This window comes from Daldinia childiae (assembly GCF_008694065.1).
Source record: "Daldinia childiae strain JS-1345 chromosome Unknown Scaffold2, whole genome shotgun sequence".
In the NCBI taxonomy this organism is placed as follows: Eukaryota; Fungi; Ascomycota; class Sordariomycetes; order Xylariales; family Hypoxylaceae; genus Daldinia; species Daldinia childiae.
The window spans coordinates 6,996,203-7,012,080 of NW_022984643.1; the positions used below are offsets into that span (position 1 = coordinate 6,996,203).

A 15,878-nucleotide genomic window follows, 5' to 3' on the forward strand; every position below is an offset into this window, starting at 1 on the left:
TTTGTATTTTGTGAAAGGCTATATTTACATCTATCTAGTGAAGATAGTTCACTTTCTGGCAACGAGCTTTTGGGTGTAGTATCACGTCTTAGATACTAACTTCATGACTATAACCACCTCCTATGATAAGCTATAGTTATGGGGTTCATTCGAATATCTAAAAAGTATAAAGCTGAAGCTGTTTTAATTCCTCGACGTCTCAAAAGCTGCAAAGAGATTTTATTAGTCTAACAGCCAATATTCAAATATCACGTCCCGAGTTCGGCGCAATAAAATAGGGGCTATATCCAGTAACTATCTCGAATAACTCATAACTGATAAGTTTGACGTATCGTTTCCGGTTTATAATCAACCATATGCACGAATAGATAAATATTTACCTGTAAACTAACTACCGAACGTATTAAACTATGACCTCAGTTCGAGGACTTCAATAACCTGCACCTGTGAAAATCATTCGTCAATGCATAGGCGGAGCTTCACATGGCACCTTATAGATGACTCCACCGAGAATAACAGCCTAGAAGCTCACAACGAGGGATTGGCGGTGAGTCTAGTAATATTTATAATATTTATTATTTATATATATACTAGTTGTTATGCGTCCCCTCCGCCCGAATAGCATCGGGAAATAGAAACCCATTGCTATTCCTAAGTGAGTTATAATATATATCTGCCTAGGTATTCGGTATATATATAACCGCCGGTTGTACGACAGGAACAATAAAAATACGTGGTTTCTATTCGTGCCTTTTCACATTTAATACCTGTAAATACATATACAGAAGTAACTTAAGAACGAATCATAGCTACTGGCGTTCCGTAGAAGTAGTAATTTAGGGAGAGACCCCGAGACCCTTCCTTAAGACGTGCATAAGACTCCATTGTACCTAATGTATACAAAGTAGAAAATCTCCATATTCTAATACATACATAGATACCTTCAGAGTACCCCCTTTCCTAGTTCCTTCTACATACGTCCCAAAGAGGCACCCCAGGAGTGTGGGGTCTTAATCTGGTCTTAGTAGAAAGACCCCTGGGGAGCCGGACCCCTTTTTGCGGCTGTATTAGTTGACTGGATGCTATCGAAATTCCAGACCTGTCAAAAAAAAAAATAAAAAATCTTCCAACCAATAATTCCTCGACTACCTACTTTTCTGTCATCATACATGAACGGGGCCTACGTCAAGCAGCAGCTCAAGGGGGAACACGAACACCTAGGCAAGTATGGAACCTGGGGCTTGGTATCCTATAAGATCCGCCCTCTTGCATCATCAAGGCACGTGCGGCGGCGAGGGGGGGCCAAACAGCCCAGCCAACGACGAGCCATCCACGTAAACGGCACCAAGGTCGGCCACGCAATTTTTTTGATGGACCTATATATAGGTATAGGTAGCTTGTGTTGATCACGTTTCCGCCTCCGCAAATGGGGGATGGGGAATTCTGGGGGACGTGCGTCGTCTCCGCAAAGGTGGCTTCGGCTTTCATCCGACGAGATCTGTACATATGTAATAGCGATTTGTCTAGACTCTTATGTATATATCTCTTGGCTTATAGTCCCTTCGACCTATCCAAGCTGAAAACTCTCACCCAGCTGACCTATTACATACATCCACTTTACAATCAGGGGGGGGACCTATGTATTGCTTCCGTGTCTGTGCTTCTAGAATAAACTTGGCTGTTTACGAAAAGTCGGTGTTGAATTTGCCTCTTGTTTACTTGAAGAACAGTCGGAGAGATTCCGGGAAACGAAACGAGTCATGGACACCGCTCATTAATTCCGTCGTCGTCATCATCATCATCGTTCCCATCTTCGTCAATATCCACCATGTTTTTCAACTCCTATGTATCCTCCCCTCTAGTCGGTAATCTTCGGCGGAGATAACCATGTGGCAAAGCAAACAGCCAGCTACGTATGTGTGAGGTATGCAGGCAACGTTACGTGTGCGAGCCGAGTCGGCCATCCGACGACATCAAAGCGCCCGTGCGACGAACAACGCAAGACGCAACGAAAAAGGAAGAATAAAAAAGAAAAGGAGAAATTCAGGTCATCGAGATCTTCCGAATTAAAGACCGGGAAAATTCCTGAGCTCCGAAGATATCGGCTATCGGCCGTCATCCCGGAGTCCGGTCTCCCCGAGTCATCTTATAAGAGAAAGAGTTCGGAGGGGAGAAAAGAGGGGCTTTTGTAGCTGAATGCCTAGGTAAGTACCTAAGGTTTGTTTAATAATAATATGGTGTAACACTTGGTACTATGTTGACTTCTAAAAGTATAAAGCACCTAATTTATCAAGGTAGAAACAATAATGCTAAGTATAACTAGAAATATGCCTTGTGATCTGACCAAATTCTATCATATCGAAGTCGGGTAGAATATCATACGAGAACGTACGTGAGATAGTGGCTAAGATGGGTTGCTCCGGTATTGCGTAAATTACCTAAGGTAGCCTTTTCTTCAAATATTAAACACAGGAGAGATACAATTTATTTTTAACACAAACTATCATGAACTGTCTTATCATTTAACCCACAGCACTTTCTTAGAAATCTCATCTTCGTGTATAGGTATCTGCGAAGACAAGAATTACATGGGCTCTCATCATAACCTACGATATAGTATCATATTGGAAGCAAATTTCGCTTACGAGGCGTAGTCTAGGGCTGACTGCTTAGATATAATCCGGATTACTTAGCTAGGCACCTTTATGTATACGTGGTCTATGGTTTCATTAACGTTGAAGTCACAAGACAAACTATTTTATGCAATCTATTCTTAAATTAGACAGGACAAGAGTAATCAAGGCCATGTCATTTGGCATAATAACACCAACTATTCTAGGCGATGAGAGCAATAGGCCCTTGCTAACATGTATTTTCGTCCATACGATAGCGTTTCGTCGCGTACATCTGTATCTTCATATGCGTAACCTCCGTCGGGCGCGGCAAACTATCGTGATGTCCTGCCCACCCAGCTGCCGCGAATGCTCCCACCATTCCTTGACTACATAACGCCTCGTAAATGAACGAAGGGATGACATAAACAATGATAAAAAAGACATAAACAGCGTCATGCTTCGATCCATCACGGAAGAAAAAAAAAAGAACCCACTCCCGACCAGCCTGTTTCCTGGTTTCTCGCTCCTCAATATGCAAGTTATGTGTATATATATAACGTAAGATTGTAGGGAAATGATCATGAAAGAAGGAAAATCCAAGAACAATAAACATCTCTCGTAAAACTCATGGGGTCTGGAGAGGCGAAGATGGCAAGTTTGTTCGCCATTGGGGGCCAAATAGGTAGGTAGGTGAGATGGTTTATAAAGCTTTGTGATTGGCTGACTGAGTTCGGTGTGCACGGCTAAGGGAGGTTGTGCCATAAGCTCGTGCTCAGATAACAATTGAGCCTCAGAAGGTTGGTTTGCCTCGTATGGAGGGAACCTATCGAGCCATCCCGTCGAGTTGTAAGCCGAGCCGAACCACAAAAGCCCACGCTCACCCCTGGGAAAATTCCATGGGATTTCCCCCCCAAAACAAAATCTCTCCCAGCTTGTCTCCCATCTCGCTTCTTCTCCTCCAAGACCGTTGAAAAGACATCAAGTCGTTACTGTATTTCAAGTTTCTTTAACGGGCACTGTATCGAAAAACACCCCTACCGAGAACGCCGAACTCGAGCTGTGGAAAATATGAAATAGAATGGTCATGAGAAAAGCATCCATCATAAATATTTGATTATGATAAACCGCAATATTCTGATAATATCCATCGAAGCAATGATAGATTACTTGTTACCAATAAATCTCGTCGGAGCTGAAGGCCTTTGATTGGACTCGAAGTTGATTGCAACTTCTCGGACCAATTATATAAGCACTTCTTCTCGCAATGTCGAGTGAGGAACATCGGTATACTTGATATCTTCGGGATCGAACATGGTCGCATACTTGACATTCGGGAATGGCATTTGCACCTCATCCTCAAAGCTTTCATGCACATAATAACCCGGTCGAGGATCTGTACGGCGTACAGAGCTATTAGGCAGATTATGAGACGTCTTCTTCGAGCTCCTAGGTGACTCTTCTGTGAAATAGTGGTCTTGTACTGGGACAGCCCTCCTGCTCGAGTCTACCGTATATCGCTTGGTGGTCTGCGTCTGCATCGCCTCCGGGGATTGTGTGCGCCGACCACGACGATGCCGTCGATCTCGATCATCTTCCGAGGACTCGTCTGAATAGAGGCGAGCATGACGCGAGCGACTCCGGTCTCGGCCCAAATTAGAACCTGCCATCCAGGTCGATGCACGTTCTAGACCAGGAGCAGGAGGCGGTCGAGAGTAATTATCAGTATTTGAGCGGCTCAAAGGTGGAATTCGGTGAGAATCGCTCTGTATGGGTATTGGCATAGAGGGAGATTTCTGGAAAGAAGGTATTACTCGGGCAGTGGCAGATGTTGGAGAGGCATCCACAATGATTGCCTCTCGAGACGATCCCGCCTTCTTCTGGGATTTCTCCTTCGAAGAACGGGGGGTGTCATGCGACATGCGGCGAGGCTTTGTCGAAGGTCTCTTCATAGGGTCTTCATCCACAATGGTACATCCCTAGCATTGGCCATAGGCGGAGGTGCAAATGCCGAAGCAGCAGCAGGCGGCGGCGTTGGCACGGCGATCGGAGTGATATGCCGAACCGAGAATTCCGGATGATATGTCTGCGCCCGGTTGAGCGTTGGTGGCTTTCCACCGGATCTGCTCAGGTACCGAATTGCAGACTCCAAAGTTTCCGAATTCTTCCTTTCGCGGTCGGTAGTTGATGGTGGACGACTTGTTTCTCGGGGCGGGGGGGCACTGGGTACCTCTTCATACTTCCGGCTGCTACTAGGCTTCTTCTTCTCCGACTTAGAAGATGACGTCGTATAGATGACCTCTTCTTGGTCGTCTGGGCATACTTCTATGTAGGGAGACTTGTGACGGCGATGCTTGTCTTCGGTTTCTTTGCGACGGTCCTTATCGGATCGCTTCTTGTCCTCCTTTCGTTCATCTTTGCGCCGTTCCTTCTCCTTCTTAGCTGCCTCCTTCTCCCTCTTTTTCCCTCAACGCCTCACGCTCTCGATGCTCGCGCTCCTTTAACCGCTCTTCCCTTTCTCTTTCCTTTGCCTTGTCCTTCTCACGGTTCCATTCTTCCTCATCTCTTCGTCTCCGGCGCTCCTCGTCTTTCCTAGAGGGTTTCTCTCTCTCATACTCATAGCTCGCCGTCTTCCTTGCGTAACGAGCCTTCTCATCGAATTTCCTAGCATGTATATCCTCATCCCAGGAGCGGGATGGAGGCGTATGGCCATATACATTGTGGGAGCTAGGTGAGCCAGCAAATGTTGTTGGCCGAGGTTCAGCTTCACGAACATCAAAGTGGTATTTGGTTTCAGAACGCTTCGAAGTACGAGGAGACGACGTCGATGTCGACGTCATTCCCCTATCTCTTCTCAGCTCCTCGAGTTTGACTTTATCATCGTATCTGGTCCGTTCGGCCTCATTGCTTAGTAGTTCATAAGCCTGCTGGACTTGCTGAAATTCTTTTTGCTTCTCTTCCTTCAGCTTGGGATCTTGGACCTTGTCAGGATGGCATTTCAGCACCAGCTTCCGGTGGGCAGATCGAATCTCTGATAGTTGAGCGTCTTTGGATACACCGAGGATCTTGTATGGGTCAGGTGGGAGAGACGACATGATGTTGAAGAGTTGTAACTATAGAAGAGGTGAGGGTGAAAGAAGGAGGCGTGTCGCAACGGTCCTAAAGAAGTACGACTTGGTGGATTTGGTGGATTTGTTGTTTGGTAGTAGTCGCTGGGACGACGAGAAAAGACGGTGACGAGAGAAAGTGGAGAATTATTGCATATAGGCGGGACTGCGCGGTGAAGGTAGATCGGGATTCCAACTTGAGACGCGGACTCGTAAGTTGGAAAAATAATAATGATAGATTGAACGTAAATAGTTTGCAATGATAGCAATAGTAGCAATAGTCTCAATGACAATAAATTGGTAAAAAATAATACAATGGCCGTTTGTAAGTTGCACAAGCCTTGATCTGGGATCTGGAATTGAAAAGGAGAGAAAATGAAAATAAAGAAGTCAGAAGTCAGATTCAATTAAGAACTGACTGCGACTAGGTAGTTCGAATGACGGACCATCACTTTGGTGAACGGAGAATGGTCGGTCTTGTGGAAGAATGGCGTGTGTGTCAACACAGTTGGGTGGATGGTGGTTTGATGAGGTCACGGAATGCGAATTGCGGATTGAGAACTTGGAAAGGAGAAAGATTGAGTGAGGGAAAGGGGTGATGATTGATGGAATGAGTCTGGAGGGGTGATGTTGATGATAGATAGACGGGGGGGGGATATGTAGATTTGGGGGGGGGGGGGGTTTCTTAGAATAGTTATGGGCTTAGTTGATAAAGCGACAAAAGTTACAAAGTAACAAAGTGACAAGGTGACAAGGACGTTTATTTGAGGCTTGACGAATTGGCTCTTTTTTACGGGTAGATCGTATCGTAAGGGTTTAAAAAAATAACAAATGCTACCTATATGTAGGTACCGCTAAGAAAAAGTAGTGTAGCCACTCCTGGCCACTCTAGCCACTTTGTATGGATTAAATGAGAGGGGATTGACGAGACGATGCGACGGACGATGGCGGATTTTTTAGGATTCGCCTGATGGGATCCAGAAAAGGGATCGTCTGGTCCTCCTCCTGATGACAAGCGGACGGTCCGGTTCCTCTTTAGCGTACTTTCGTTGGCGTTGGCGTGCCTAGGCTACTGGGGAAGGTCTAGAGGGGAAAAAATACACGCCTGAAGAGGCAAGAGAGGGGAGAAAAACCTAGGGGACTTCCTTTGGGGGTACGGTACCTATTGTCAACACCAATTTTAGGTAGGTGTTACAAGTACCTAACCGTGTACCGATGTACCCGTAACTCGCTACCTTAGGTTGGTTGCTCAGGTGGTAAATCCCTATAGGCAGGTGGGGCTCCTTTGATTCTTTAGGGTATACGATGCCGTAAGTTTTTAAGTCTAACCTATAGGCTAGGCTAGACTAGGAGGTACCTTAGGTACGATAGGTACCTATGATAGGTACGTTGAAAAAAAAGAAGTTGATTGTAAACGGGGACAGGCCAGCTCTCCCTTGTAAACTAACTCCACTATAACTGCACACTGCACTGCACTATACCGCTCGGCTACTGCGCTGCAACAGTGGATATTATATCGCGTATGTATCCTAGGTATTATACAATGCGGCGGGGACCGAGGGACTTTCTTCAACGTGGCACAATAGCGTTGAATCGAAGTACCCGTAATCGCACCGATAGGTACCCGGGAAAAGGGTACTTAAGATGTATTTGTATTATATCAAAAGAGCCCTGGAGGTGTGTTGAACTAATAAGAACGGACGAGACGATGGAACGGAATGGACGGGAACGGAATCAACGGCAAAGTTGATAGTCACGAGTTCCGAATAATGTACGGTAATTAGGTAGTAATACTCGGTGAAAATGGTGAAAATGGTAAAAGTGATATAAAAAAGGTAAACGGTAAAGATTAATCACCAGGTCCAACGTGGTATCGTTTCTCTCTCGTCTTTCTCTCCGTCCGTCACCTGTCGTTCTCGCCGAGTGTCTCGCACGGAATTCACCAGGGGGAGTTCAGGAACCGGATTACACTGCGTCGGAGATGCCCAGCGAAATGTCGCGGGGGGCTCAAAGACACCAATTATGCAAGTTGGTCGGAAATCTTAGGTAATACCAGTATTCGATGTAGGTCCTATGTATTACCCTACGTAGTAGAATGTAATAGTGGTGTGCAGTATGTCGTATGTAAGTAAGTAGGTGAGTAGGTCGGTAGGTATCGTGTTATAGGGCGATCCGTAAAATAAGATAAGTTGGTTTAGATATGTTAGGTAGATAATCTCTCATGGGATGCCCAGCGTCCGAACGAGACGAATAGAATAAGAGCGGGAATAGTATTGGCCAGTTACGTAGTTAAGAGAATGGTCTCGGCCAAATTTGGTGGGGAGGCAAACTCGTGAAGGACCAGCGTATGAGTAGATATGAGGTAAATATTAATAAATAAAAAGAAGCCGGATAATGGAGCAATAGAAGAGGAAGAACTTGAATAATGATGACAATGACGGATGAGAGATATGTAAGTAAGTAAAGTACCTAAGGTAAAGTAGGTAACCTTGGGCAGTTAAAAAAGAATTGTTCAATGCAACCAACTATAAACAGGCCAATGCGGTGAAGGATGACGAATGATCACACAGCAAAAGATATAGGTAGTTAAAGTAAGGTATAAAGTTGAGATATGACTTATTAGAAAATAAATCGCGCTCCCGAGGGTGACGACAATGGAACTCGTTAATTAAAATATGTTGGACAATTCGTAACTGGGTAAAGGTAACAGGTCCGGATATTGAAGCTGAAGTGATCTGTTTGCTAATTTGTTTAAGACGGTCGAGTGTGTGGTAGATGCGATGCTATCCTGCTAGTCCTGCTGGTCTTGCTGGTCTTGCTGGTTCGTAGCTAGGGAGTTGCGTTTGCGATCGCTAGCTTGGCTCCTCGTGAACCAATAGCTCTAGGCTAGACCTCCCCCTACCTCCGTGTAAGTCGAGATGTTGGGTTACTCGGAAAGGTGGCAATAAACACGGCGATGGCAAATTTTAGCAGAAGCGGATCAGAGACCCGATGCGTATTTTTCAAATACGATATTAAATTTTCTTTCTTTCTAGAATACGGAATGATATACTTGCTGACATAGACATAGGCGGGATACCGAACTTCGGTGAAAGAGGATATACTCAGGATCCATTGCTGAGAGACAAATACTAGCAATGTTCAATACATACCTCTATCAAAACCTATGCTAGGTATGCAGCTGTGTACGTAAAGTATGTACCTATGCAAGACTCTGTATGGAAAGTCTTGGTATCACCCGGTTTCGAAACCAGCGGTGAAGGTTGATATACCCGTCTCCTGCAGCCGCTCTTTTCCTCTAGCTTATTGTGTTATTGCGTATATACTTATTGGTGATCGAATTTACAGTAGCAATGCAGAAAATATTATTAGAAGATGATCGATCAATAAAAAAAAAACCTCGACGAAGTTCTAGCTGCCAGTATATTAGAAAGTTAGGTTCTCAAAATAATGAAGTAGAAAGAAGACTACACTAGACGCCATTGCGAGGAAACAGGCTGTGATAGACAGCGAGAGCTTAAGTTTAGTGGTGAGTAAAAAAGCACAGCCGCGCCAATGGCTTGTTCTATTATACTCTATGCTATTCGCAAGAGATCCGTTACGATTTATTGACTAACAGTACATGTCGTTGTCGCGACAGTTTAAGACGGATGCCAGAGCATTGAATAACATCACGCTTGTCGCATTGACTTGCCGTACAGCATTTTTATATATTCTTCATAGTAATAACTCTACCTATCGTTGTTCAACTAGGAACTAGGTTAGGGAATAGACTAATTCAGAACCTCAATTCCAGTAGCAGGAAGGATTGTTAGTAGAGAAGTTTAGTCAGTTATATTGGTAGTCGTGCTATAATCATCTATCCTTTAGGTTCATCCGAACTATGTCTATTCTTACAGGTTCGCGCTCATTGCGAATTGGGCCACGATGGTAACGCCCTCTCATATGACCTTTAGCTATAATGTAACTAGGCTTATCTCTTCATCATCCAAACCGACCGATCCGTGGCATTCTCAAAGATCCCAGTGTAGTTAAGAGTACAATAGTGACTTGGCCGTTATCGTATGGTCGTGACGGATAACAATACCTTTCCCCTTTGGTCTTCATCCTGCAGCCAGGTGATACCTAGACAGGTACGTATGTCCTCTATAGATTCCCAAACTTGGAAGTCCTTATTGGTAATTCATAGCAATTCGCGCCTATTGGATTAATCCAGCCTATGTTCTCCAAGTTTAAACTGGTGATAGGCGCAGGAGACTCAATGGGTCCCGCGGCCGTCGACCAGTTAATTTAGTCCACAGTACTATGCCAATGCTTTTTGGTTGCATCAGCTATCAAGGACCAGCTGCAAAGTTGCTGTCACACTCGCATCAAGAGAGAATAGGTTGGTTGCTTATGTGGTCCCTCTACGGAATCGGGAACCAATCGACGCTTAACATAAAAGCAGGTACATTTGGAGTGCCGCATAGGCATGGGTTAGTATGGTAGAGAGCATGGTAAAGAAGGTGGTGTGCGGCTGCTATGGTAAAGAAGCGTGATCACGATCTATAAGCAGCTTACGGCTCGCAGCGCTCCTATTTCACGAGCCTGCATGGAAGTAGGTTGCACGAGGCTTCAGCATCTGGCCACGAATTATCAGAGATGGTGTGGTAAGATGAGGAAGATGAGGTAGTCTAAAGGTCAGACGGGAAGGATTGGTTTAGAGAAGGGAGGGTGAAGTAGCTAATAAGGGATCTGAACTGGGACCTTACTCTAGACCAATGATCCGTCAGTTGGTGGATACGAATCGATGCCATGGAACAAGTCCACGCCTCTGGACTGGCTCAGTTCAATGGACGATGTGGACCAAGGTAAGAACCTAACGGAGAGCGTAACTACATCAAGCTATCGATTAACAGTCTATAACGGCCTTGTATCGCCCTACCATAGATAAATACAGTATAGTAGTCCGGATGCTCGTGGGTCTACGGGTTGATTTTCCGTTCTCGTGGCTTTCCTCAGTTTTCAGGGGAGACTAATTTGGCTAGCTATTCTACCGGGCTCTGCTCGACTGGTTCGTCTAGAAACTCCACTACAAAGCACGTTGAGCCAGTCTCGGCGGTCAACGTGTGAGAGCTCAGGGATGACCGATGATGCAGCTTCTAGTGACTCGAGTAGCGAATCGAGTTGCTCGCCTACTAAACTAAGGGCCTGTCTCGGGTCTTTTGGGTCGCCTCCCTTTTTAATCAAGATAACTCTCACCGTGGGGTTTAGTTTAAAAAGGCCGACTAGAACTCGATAGAATAGATAATTACCTATCTATCTGATTACTTTTAAAGACCTGCTTATACACGAGCTATCGTCCTGCTACTAGTAAATCTTTCCGATCTGTTTCATGTCGGGATGATGTGCGTGATTATCCTTGCTTGTCTCCACGATCGTCCTTCTCGCTACCCACGTATGAGGCGGGGGCGGGGTCGATGATGAGTTCATCGTCAGATCGTCAAACCATATGCACGAATGAGCCGATAGTTAAGCTTGCCTTCTTGTGCTTCAGAGGGGAATGACCGATAACTAGCACGAGATCCTCCCCGAAGCTTTGGGAGCTTATTGGGAGCTAATGAAGCTTCAAGAAACCCCCCTGATGAGCAAGCCTGCCGTCGTCATCTACGGCACCGCCCGCTTAACCTGTATGGATGATCCCGGAAAACCTTTCAACGTGACAAGAAGCAGGCGGGTATGTTAGTTAGTGTGAGACCAGCTCTTCGGGAGGTGTGCCTGTCGATTTCCCGCTCATCCTGCAACAGGATGCATGATAGCTATCACTTCCGGTCGGTGAAGGATAACTAATGTGTATTACTAGTAGGTGAGGCTACTTCTGGATTCTACATAGCTCCCCGATCTTTTTTGGGTATGCAGTGCTTCCTACTTGCTCGTTCCTTTATACCGTCTCCTCTACATATAATGGTATTGTACATTGTAATAGGTAGATTAGGCAGGCCTTGTCCCCATCCATCTTCGCTAATATTTGCAAATGCATCTTTTCGCGAGCCATTCAGAGCTCTTAGCTGAAGTCCGGTCACTCGCATTGGCAAAGACCCCGCTAACCAAGAAGCAGGGGCTCAGGGGATGTCATCTCTGTTATTCGTTACTGCATTTATATATGTGTTTACTTAACTAAATTGAGTATTCTGTTACATTGTCTATTCGGAGATATTGGATAGCTGCAGATGCAAGCTTCCTTTACCCCCCACCCTTAGCATCGTGATAGGTAGAAATTCACTATACACGACAAGACTGAATTACATTGGTTGTTATTATCACACAACGAAGCGCCCTATCCTACCAAAAGCTCTAAAGAACAAGTGCTAGCAATATAGATAGTCATGCATATTTGTACGAGGGTTGAGAAAGAATGATAGGCGCTTTAACAATGTCAACTCCAAGTAACGAATATCTACCTAATTTAGGTATTATATAACTGGCCCAAGGCTTCTGATGCCCAGTTTCCCTCCCTTCTCTTTCTCCTGGCGCAACTTGTATACATGATCTTCCCCGCATTTGAATCTCTTGCTTTCGTCTCCAGTACCTCGTTGACCCTGGCTTCATCAGGGTCCTTCATGCCCCGTGCAATCCTGCATACATATATCCATGGTTAGCAGCCGCTACTGCATCAGAAGCAATAAGAAGTCTAGATAGGGACTTTAGCTGCTCCATATTTACTTGCGAAATAAACTACATAAAGCATGCTGGTGGATTCACAGCCAATTATCCAACCAGCGATTAGACCGCCCACTGTCTTGCAGTCTAAGTGTGACACTGATTGTCGCGGCCTTGTTGGAAGCAGAGCCTACATACATAGGTACCGGCTATCGGACGTAGGATAGAAGGCGCAGAACTTCTACGATCTCCCTCTCTGAATTACGACAGTGCATGCTATAAAATGTAATCAATGCAAGCAAACACCGATTGGAGCAGCCGTCCATTGCTGGTAGAGGTAGGTACATATCTGACTACAAAAGCCGAGGATCGTATATTGTGGTTGGATAGGATAGCCTTCCGGGGCCCCGTAAAGCTATGCCGATGCATTGCTTTCCAGTCTTGCCTTGCATAGTTTGTATGCTCCTAGGATTGTAGTCTGTTATTCCGAAAGAGAAACGATCTTGAGGGAACGATGGACGTGTCTGACCTCAGCTTTAACTTAACGATCAGCTATTCAATTGAGGCGGCGATTATTCCTTTAAAATGACCCCTGTTTTAGTCTAAGCAACGTAAATAGAAATAGCTGATCACAGCTTGATGGCATAAGATGAATATGTTTACAGAAGGTAGTAGCTATATGTGTTTTGACATCCATCGGGCCCGTAACACCTATAGTATCTGAAGGCTACAAAGATTTGGAACGTTTACAAGCGTATATCCGAGACATACTGACTACCGACATGGTGGCGTTCTTTTTTTTTGCGCGTGACACGCAAAAAATCCAAGATAGATACAACTTTGGGACAAGAATGACAGCGTAAACTGGTACTAAGTCACGGGAGGCCTCTTGTCGTAATTGCGTATATAGGATGGTCCTACGACCATTCAAAATACTGCTGTTCCTTCATTCGTCACAATGGCCTGTGAAGGCTCGGCAGGTAAAAAGCGCAGGCAAAAAAAACCGCATTTGACTTACACAAGTAGAAACAAGCTGCACAAATGAATAGTTTGTGACGAATAATTATGATCTTTCATAACCGAAGGAAACAAGACTTGAGCCGCTCGAAAGGCCTAACCCGTCTCTGCCTAATACCTCTACGTACCAGTTTACGGGGCGTCGTCTAGCATGGCCTCAATGCGCGTATACGAAAGCAACCACACCCGGGAAGTTCGGGGTGGCTAAATGCTCAGGAATCATCGCCCCAGACAGGGAGGTCGATGTCAATCACAATAGGCTTGTGTAGCATCCGTGGCCCGGAATGAGGGTAGCTGGCTTGTTGGAGGGCGCAGTTTACAATGCATGTCTCCTTGCGCCCGAGACGCCCGGCTAGCGCTGGTCCATCACTCCGAGCGGATGCCGGGTTTCCACTAAGACCACGGGTCCCGATGCCGGGTTTCGCTCCTTCTGTCAGCACGGCTTCCATATTCGCTGCGATTCCTGTCGTATTTTGTTTTGCAGACTCGTCAGCTGTATACGCTGTTGGTATTGATGATAGCGAAACCTTGCTACCATCATTATCTAAGGGCATACCACCCTTACCGGTGAGATCGACCAGGCAGTTCTTCTCGTTCCCCACGCCGGGGTCCTCCCACTGATAATTACTTTCCAACTCTTTATACCGCACAAACTTGTTTGACAGATCCCAACGAACACGCTCTACACCCCGAGCTTGGTGAATATGCCCGCAGAGCGCAATACGCGGTCGTACTCGCCATAAAGCTTGTCGTAGACTCTCGCAACCTAGCGCTTCTCTACGAGACTCGTCCCTGTGTGTACGCGCTGGTCCGTGAGTAATGAGTATATCGGTGTCGAGTGGAATATCACTCCATATATTCTCAGCAATTGCAGGATCCCTCCGCGAATATTGAAAGGCCCACATCCCACAGTCAGGAATATAGGGAGAACCAAATGCATTGAAGGTGGTCCGTGGCCCGGACGGGGAGGTGAGTTTGACGGTGTGACTCGAATGCTCGAGATAGATGAGCGAGTTTGATTTTGTTAATAAGTTGTGACAGTCAGTAAGATTCTGGGGATTGTTATTATGAAAATAGTTTCCGTACTGCTCGAAGAAATTGGTATCGAGTGTAATGTCATGATTCCCAGCAATAACCAGCTTGCATTCAAAGTCGGCTCTCTCAAGCCACGCCACTTGCTTCGATAGCTCACCGAAACTTCCCTGGTTCGTCAGGTCTCCGCAATGGATAAGCACATCGCCTTTTGGGAGTTTCACTGTGCAATTGTGCGTGTCTGATATACAGACAAAGCGCGTCCGTCGATTGTGCTGTGGGACCTTAGAAGAGGACACAGATGCAGATGAGTTGCCCATCCTGCTGGAGATTCAAGGAGATTCAAGGAGCAGTAAGCAGTGCTAGGTATTTGTGCCGTCGGGCTTCGCCGAATATTACAGATTATTGAAGTAATTTATTTAAGCGCCCTTACGCGACAATACCTACCTACATGTATACTAGCTTAAGTCATGACGGCTTCCTAGGTACCTAGATAAGGTATTTATGAATATGTCAGTGTTTGACATAGGCATATCACGAAATTAATGGGTGACAAACCAACGTTTAGGAATGAATTTGCTTTTTAATGAAGAGAAGGAAAGGATAGGTAAATTAGAAAACGTAAGAGTGATGATTCTCTATGAATGGAGAGATATTTATAGCTATAGTTAATTGAATTTAAGTACTTAAGTTAGGTACTTGAAAAATTCGGTGTTTCCGTAAGTTGTTAGGTGTTATGCTTCCTATTTGAGGTTGATGATGATGATGTTTGTGTATTTTGCAGAATGTCAGAACATATGGATCTATTCTTTAACCTAGTGGATTACTTGTGTTAGCTTCTTAGAGCTTGGACCCCGTATTAAAAATGTGCATACATACAGAAAGGCGTCAAAAAAGGTGGCGCTTCCTACCAAAATATACAAAAAACACTCTAACTTCTAACGGCTATAATCCAGCCAATTTAAGACTAGATTAATTATGAAATATACCGTTCGATAGCCCTGATAATGGCCTATTTTACTATGTTTTTTATTTAGTCTAGGATTGGGAAATAAGCCCTCAAATGGAAGTGGTTCTTCATTAATATTTAATACTTTATAATAATAATGTAACTTATAATTATATACCAATCCAAGCTAAGATAAAAAGTAAAAAAATATTCAATTATTATTGCATGACTTAGTTTTATTATGATTTTTTTTAATTTTTAAAAGGTAGGTTTAGGTGTAAAATGACTTTTTGAAATATAATACTTTCGTATGTGTTGGTAGCGGGTGCGCCACCTTTTTTGACGCCTTTCTGACATAGTAAGTTGAAAAAGACAGGGCTGGGTTGCATTGAAGGTATTCTAGAATACAGTTTACCCTGCTAGCTTTAAACTGTATAAATAGCGGAAGAAATGGAGGTTATACACAGTGTAAATAACTAAATATGTCACTTATCAACCCCGCGCCGATGGTAATGTAGATAG

The 15,878-nt window shown here is 44.8% G+C and overlaps 3 protein-coding genes across 3 annotated transcripts; all 3 read right to left on the minus strand.

Moving 5' to 3' along the window:
- Positions 1-3,856: 3,856 nt before the first annotated feature.
- Positions 3,857-4,534, minus strand: GL218_02708 (uncharacterized protein; the record flags this gene model as incomplete). The annotated part of the gene is made up of 1 exon (XM_033579242.1): positions 3,857-4,534. One exon carries the CDS (start codon positions 4,532-4,534, stop codon positions 3,857-3,859), a length of 678 nt encoding a protein of 225 aa, XP_033439416.1.
- A 26-nt stretch (positions 4,535-4,560) lies between these two features.
- On the minus strand, positions 4,561-5,707 carry GL218_02709 (molecular chaperone DnaJ; the record flags this gene model as incomplete). Its single annotated transcript, XM_033579243.1, has 2 exons — positions 4,561-5,054; positions 5,092-5,707. The coding sequence occupies 2 exons, from the start codon at positions 5,705-5,707 to the stop codon at positions 4,561-4,563; spliced, it is 1,110 nt and encodes a 369-aa protein (XP_033439415.1).
- Positions 5,708-13,587: 7,880 nt separating this feature from the next.
- Positions 13,588-14,727, minus strand: GL218_02710 (putative rhamnogalacturonate lyase C; the record flags this gene model as incomplete). Its single annotated transcript, XM_033579244.1, has 1 exon — positions 13,588-14,727. One exon carries the CDS (start codon positions 14,725-14,727, stop codon positions 13,588-13,590), a length of 1,140 nt encoding a protein of 379 aa, XP_033438463.1.
- Positions 14,728-15,878: the final 1,151 nt, after the last annotated feature.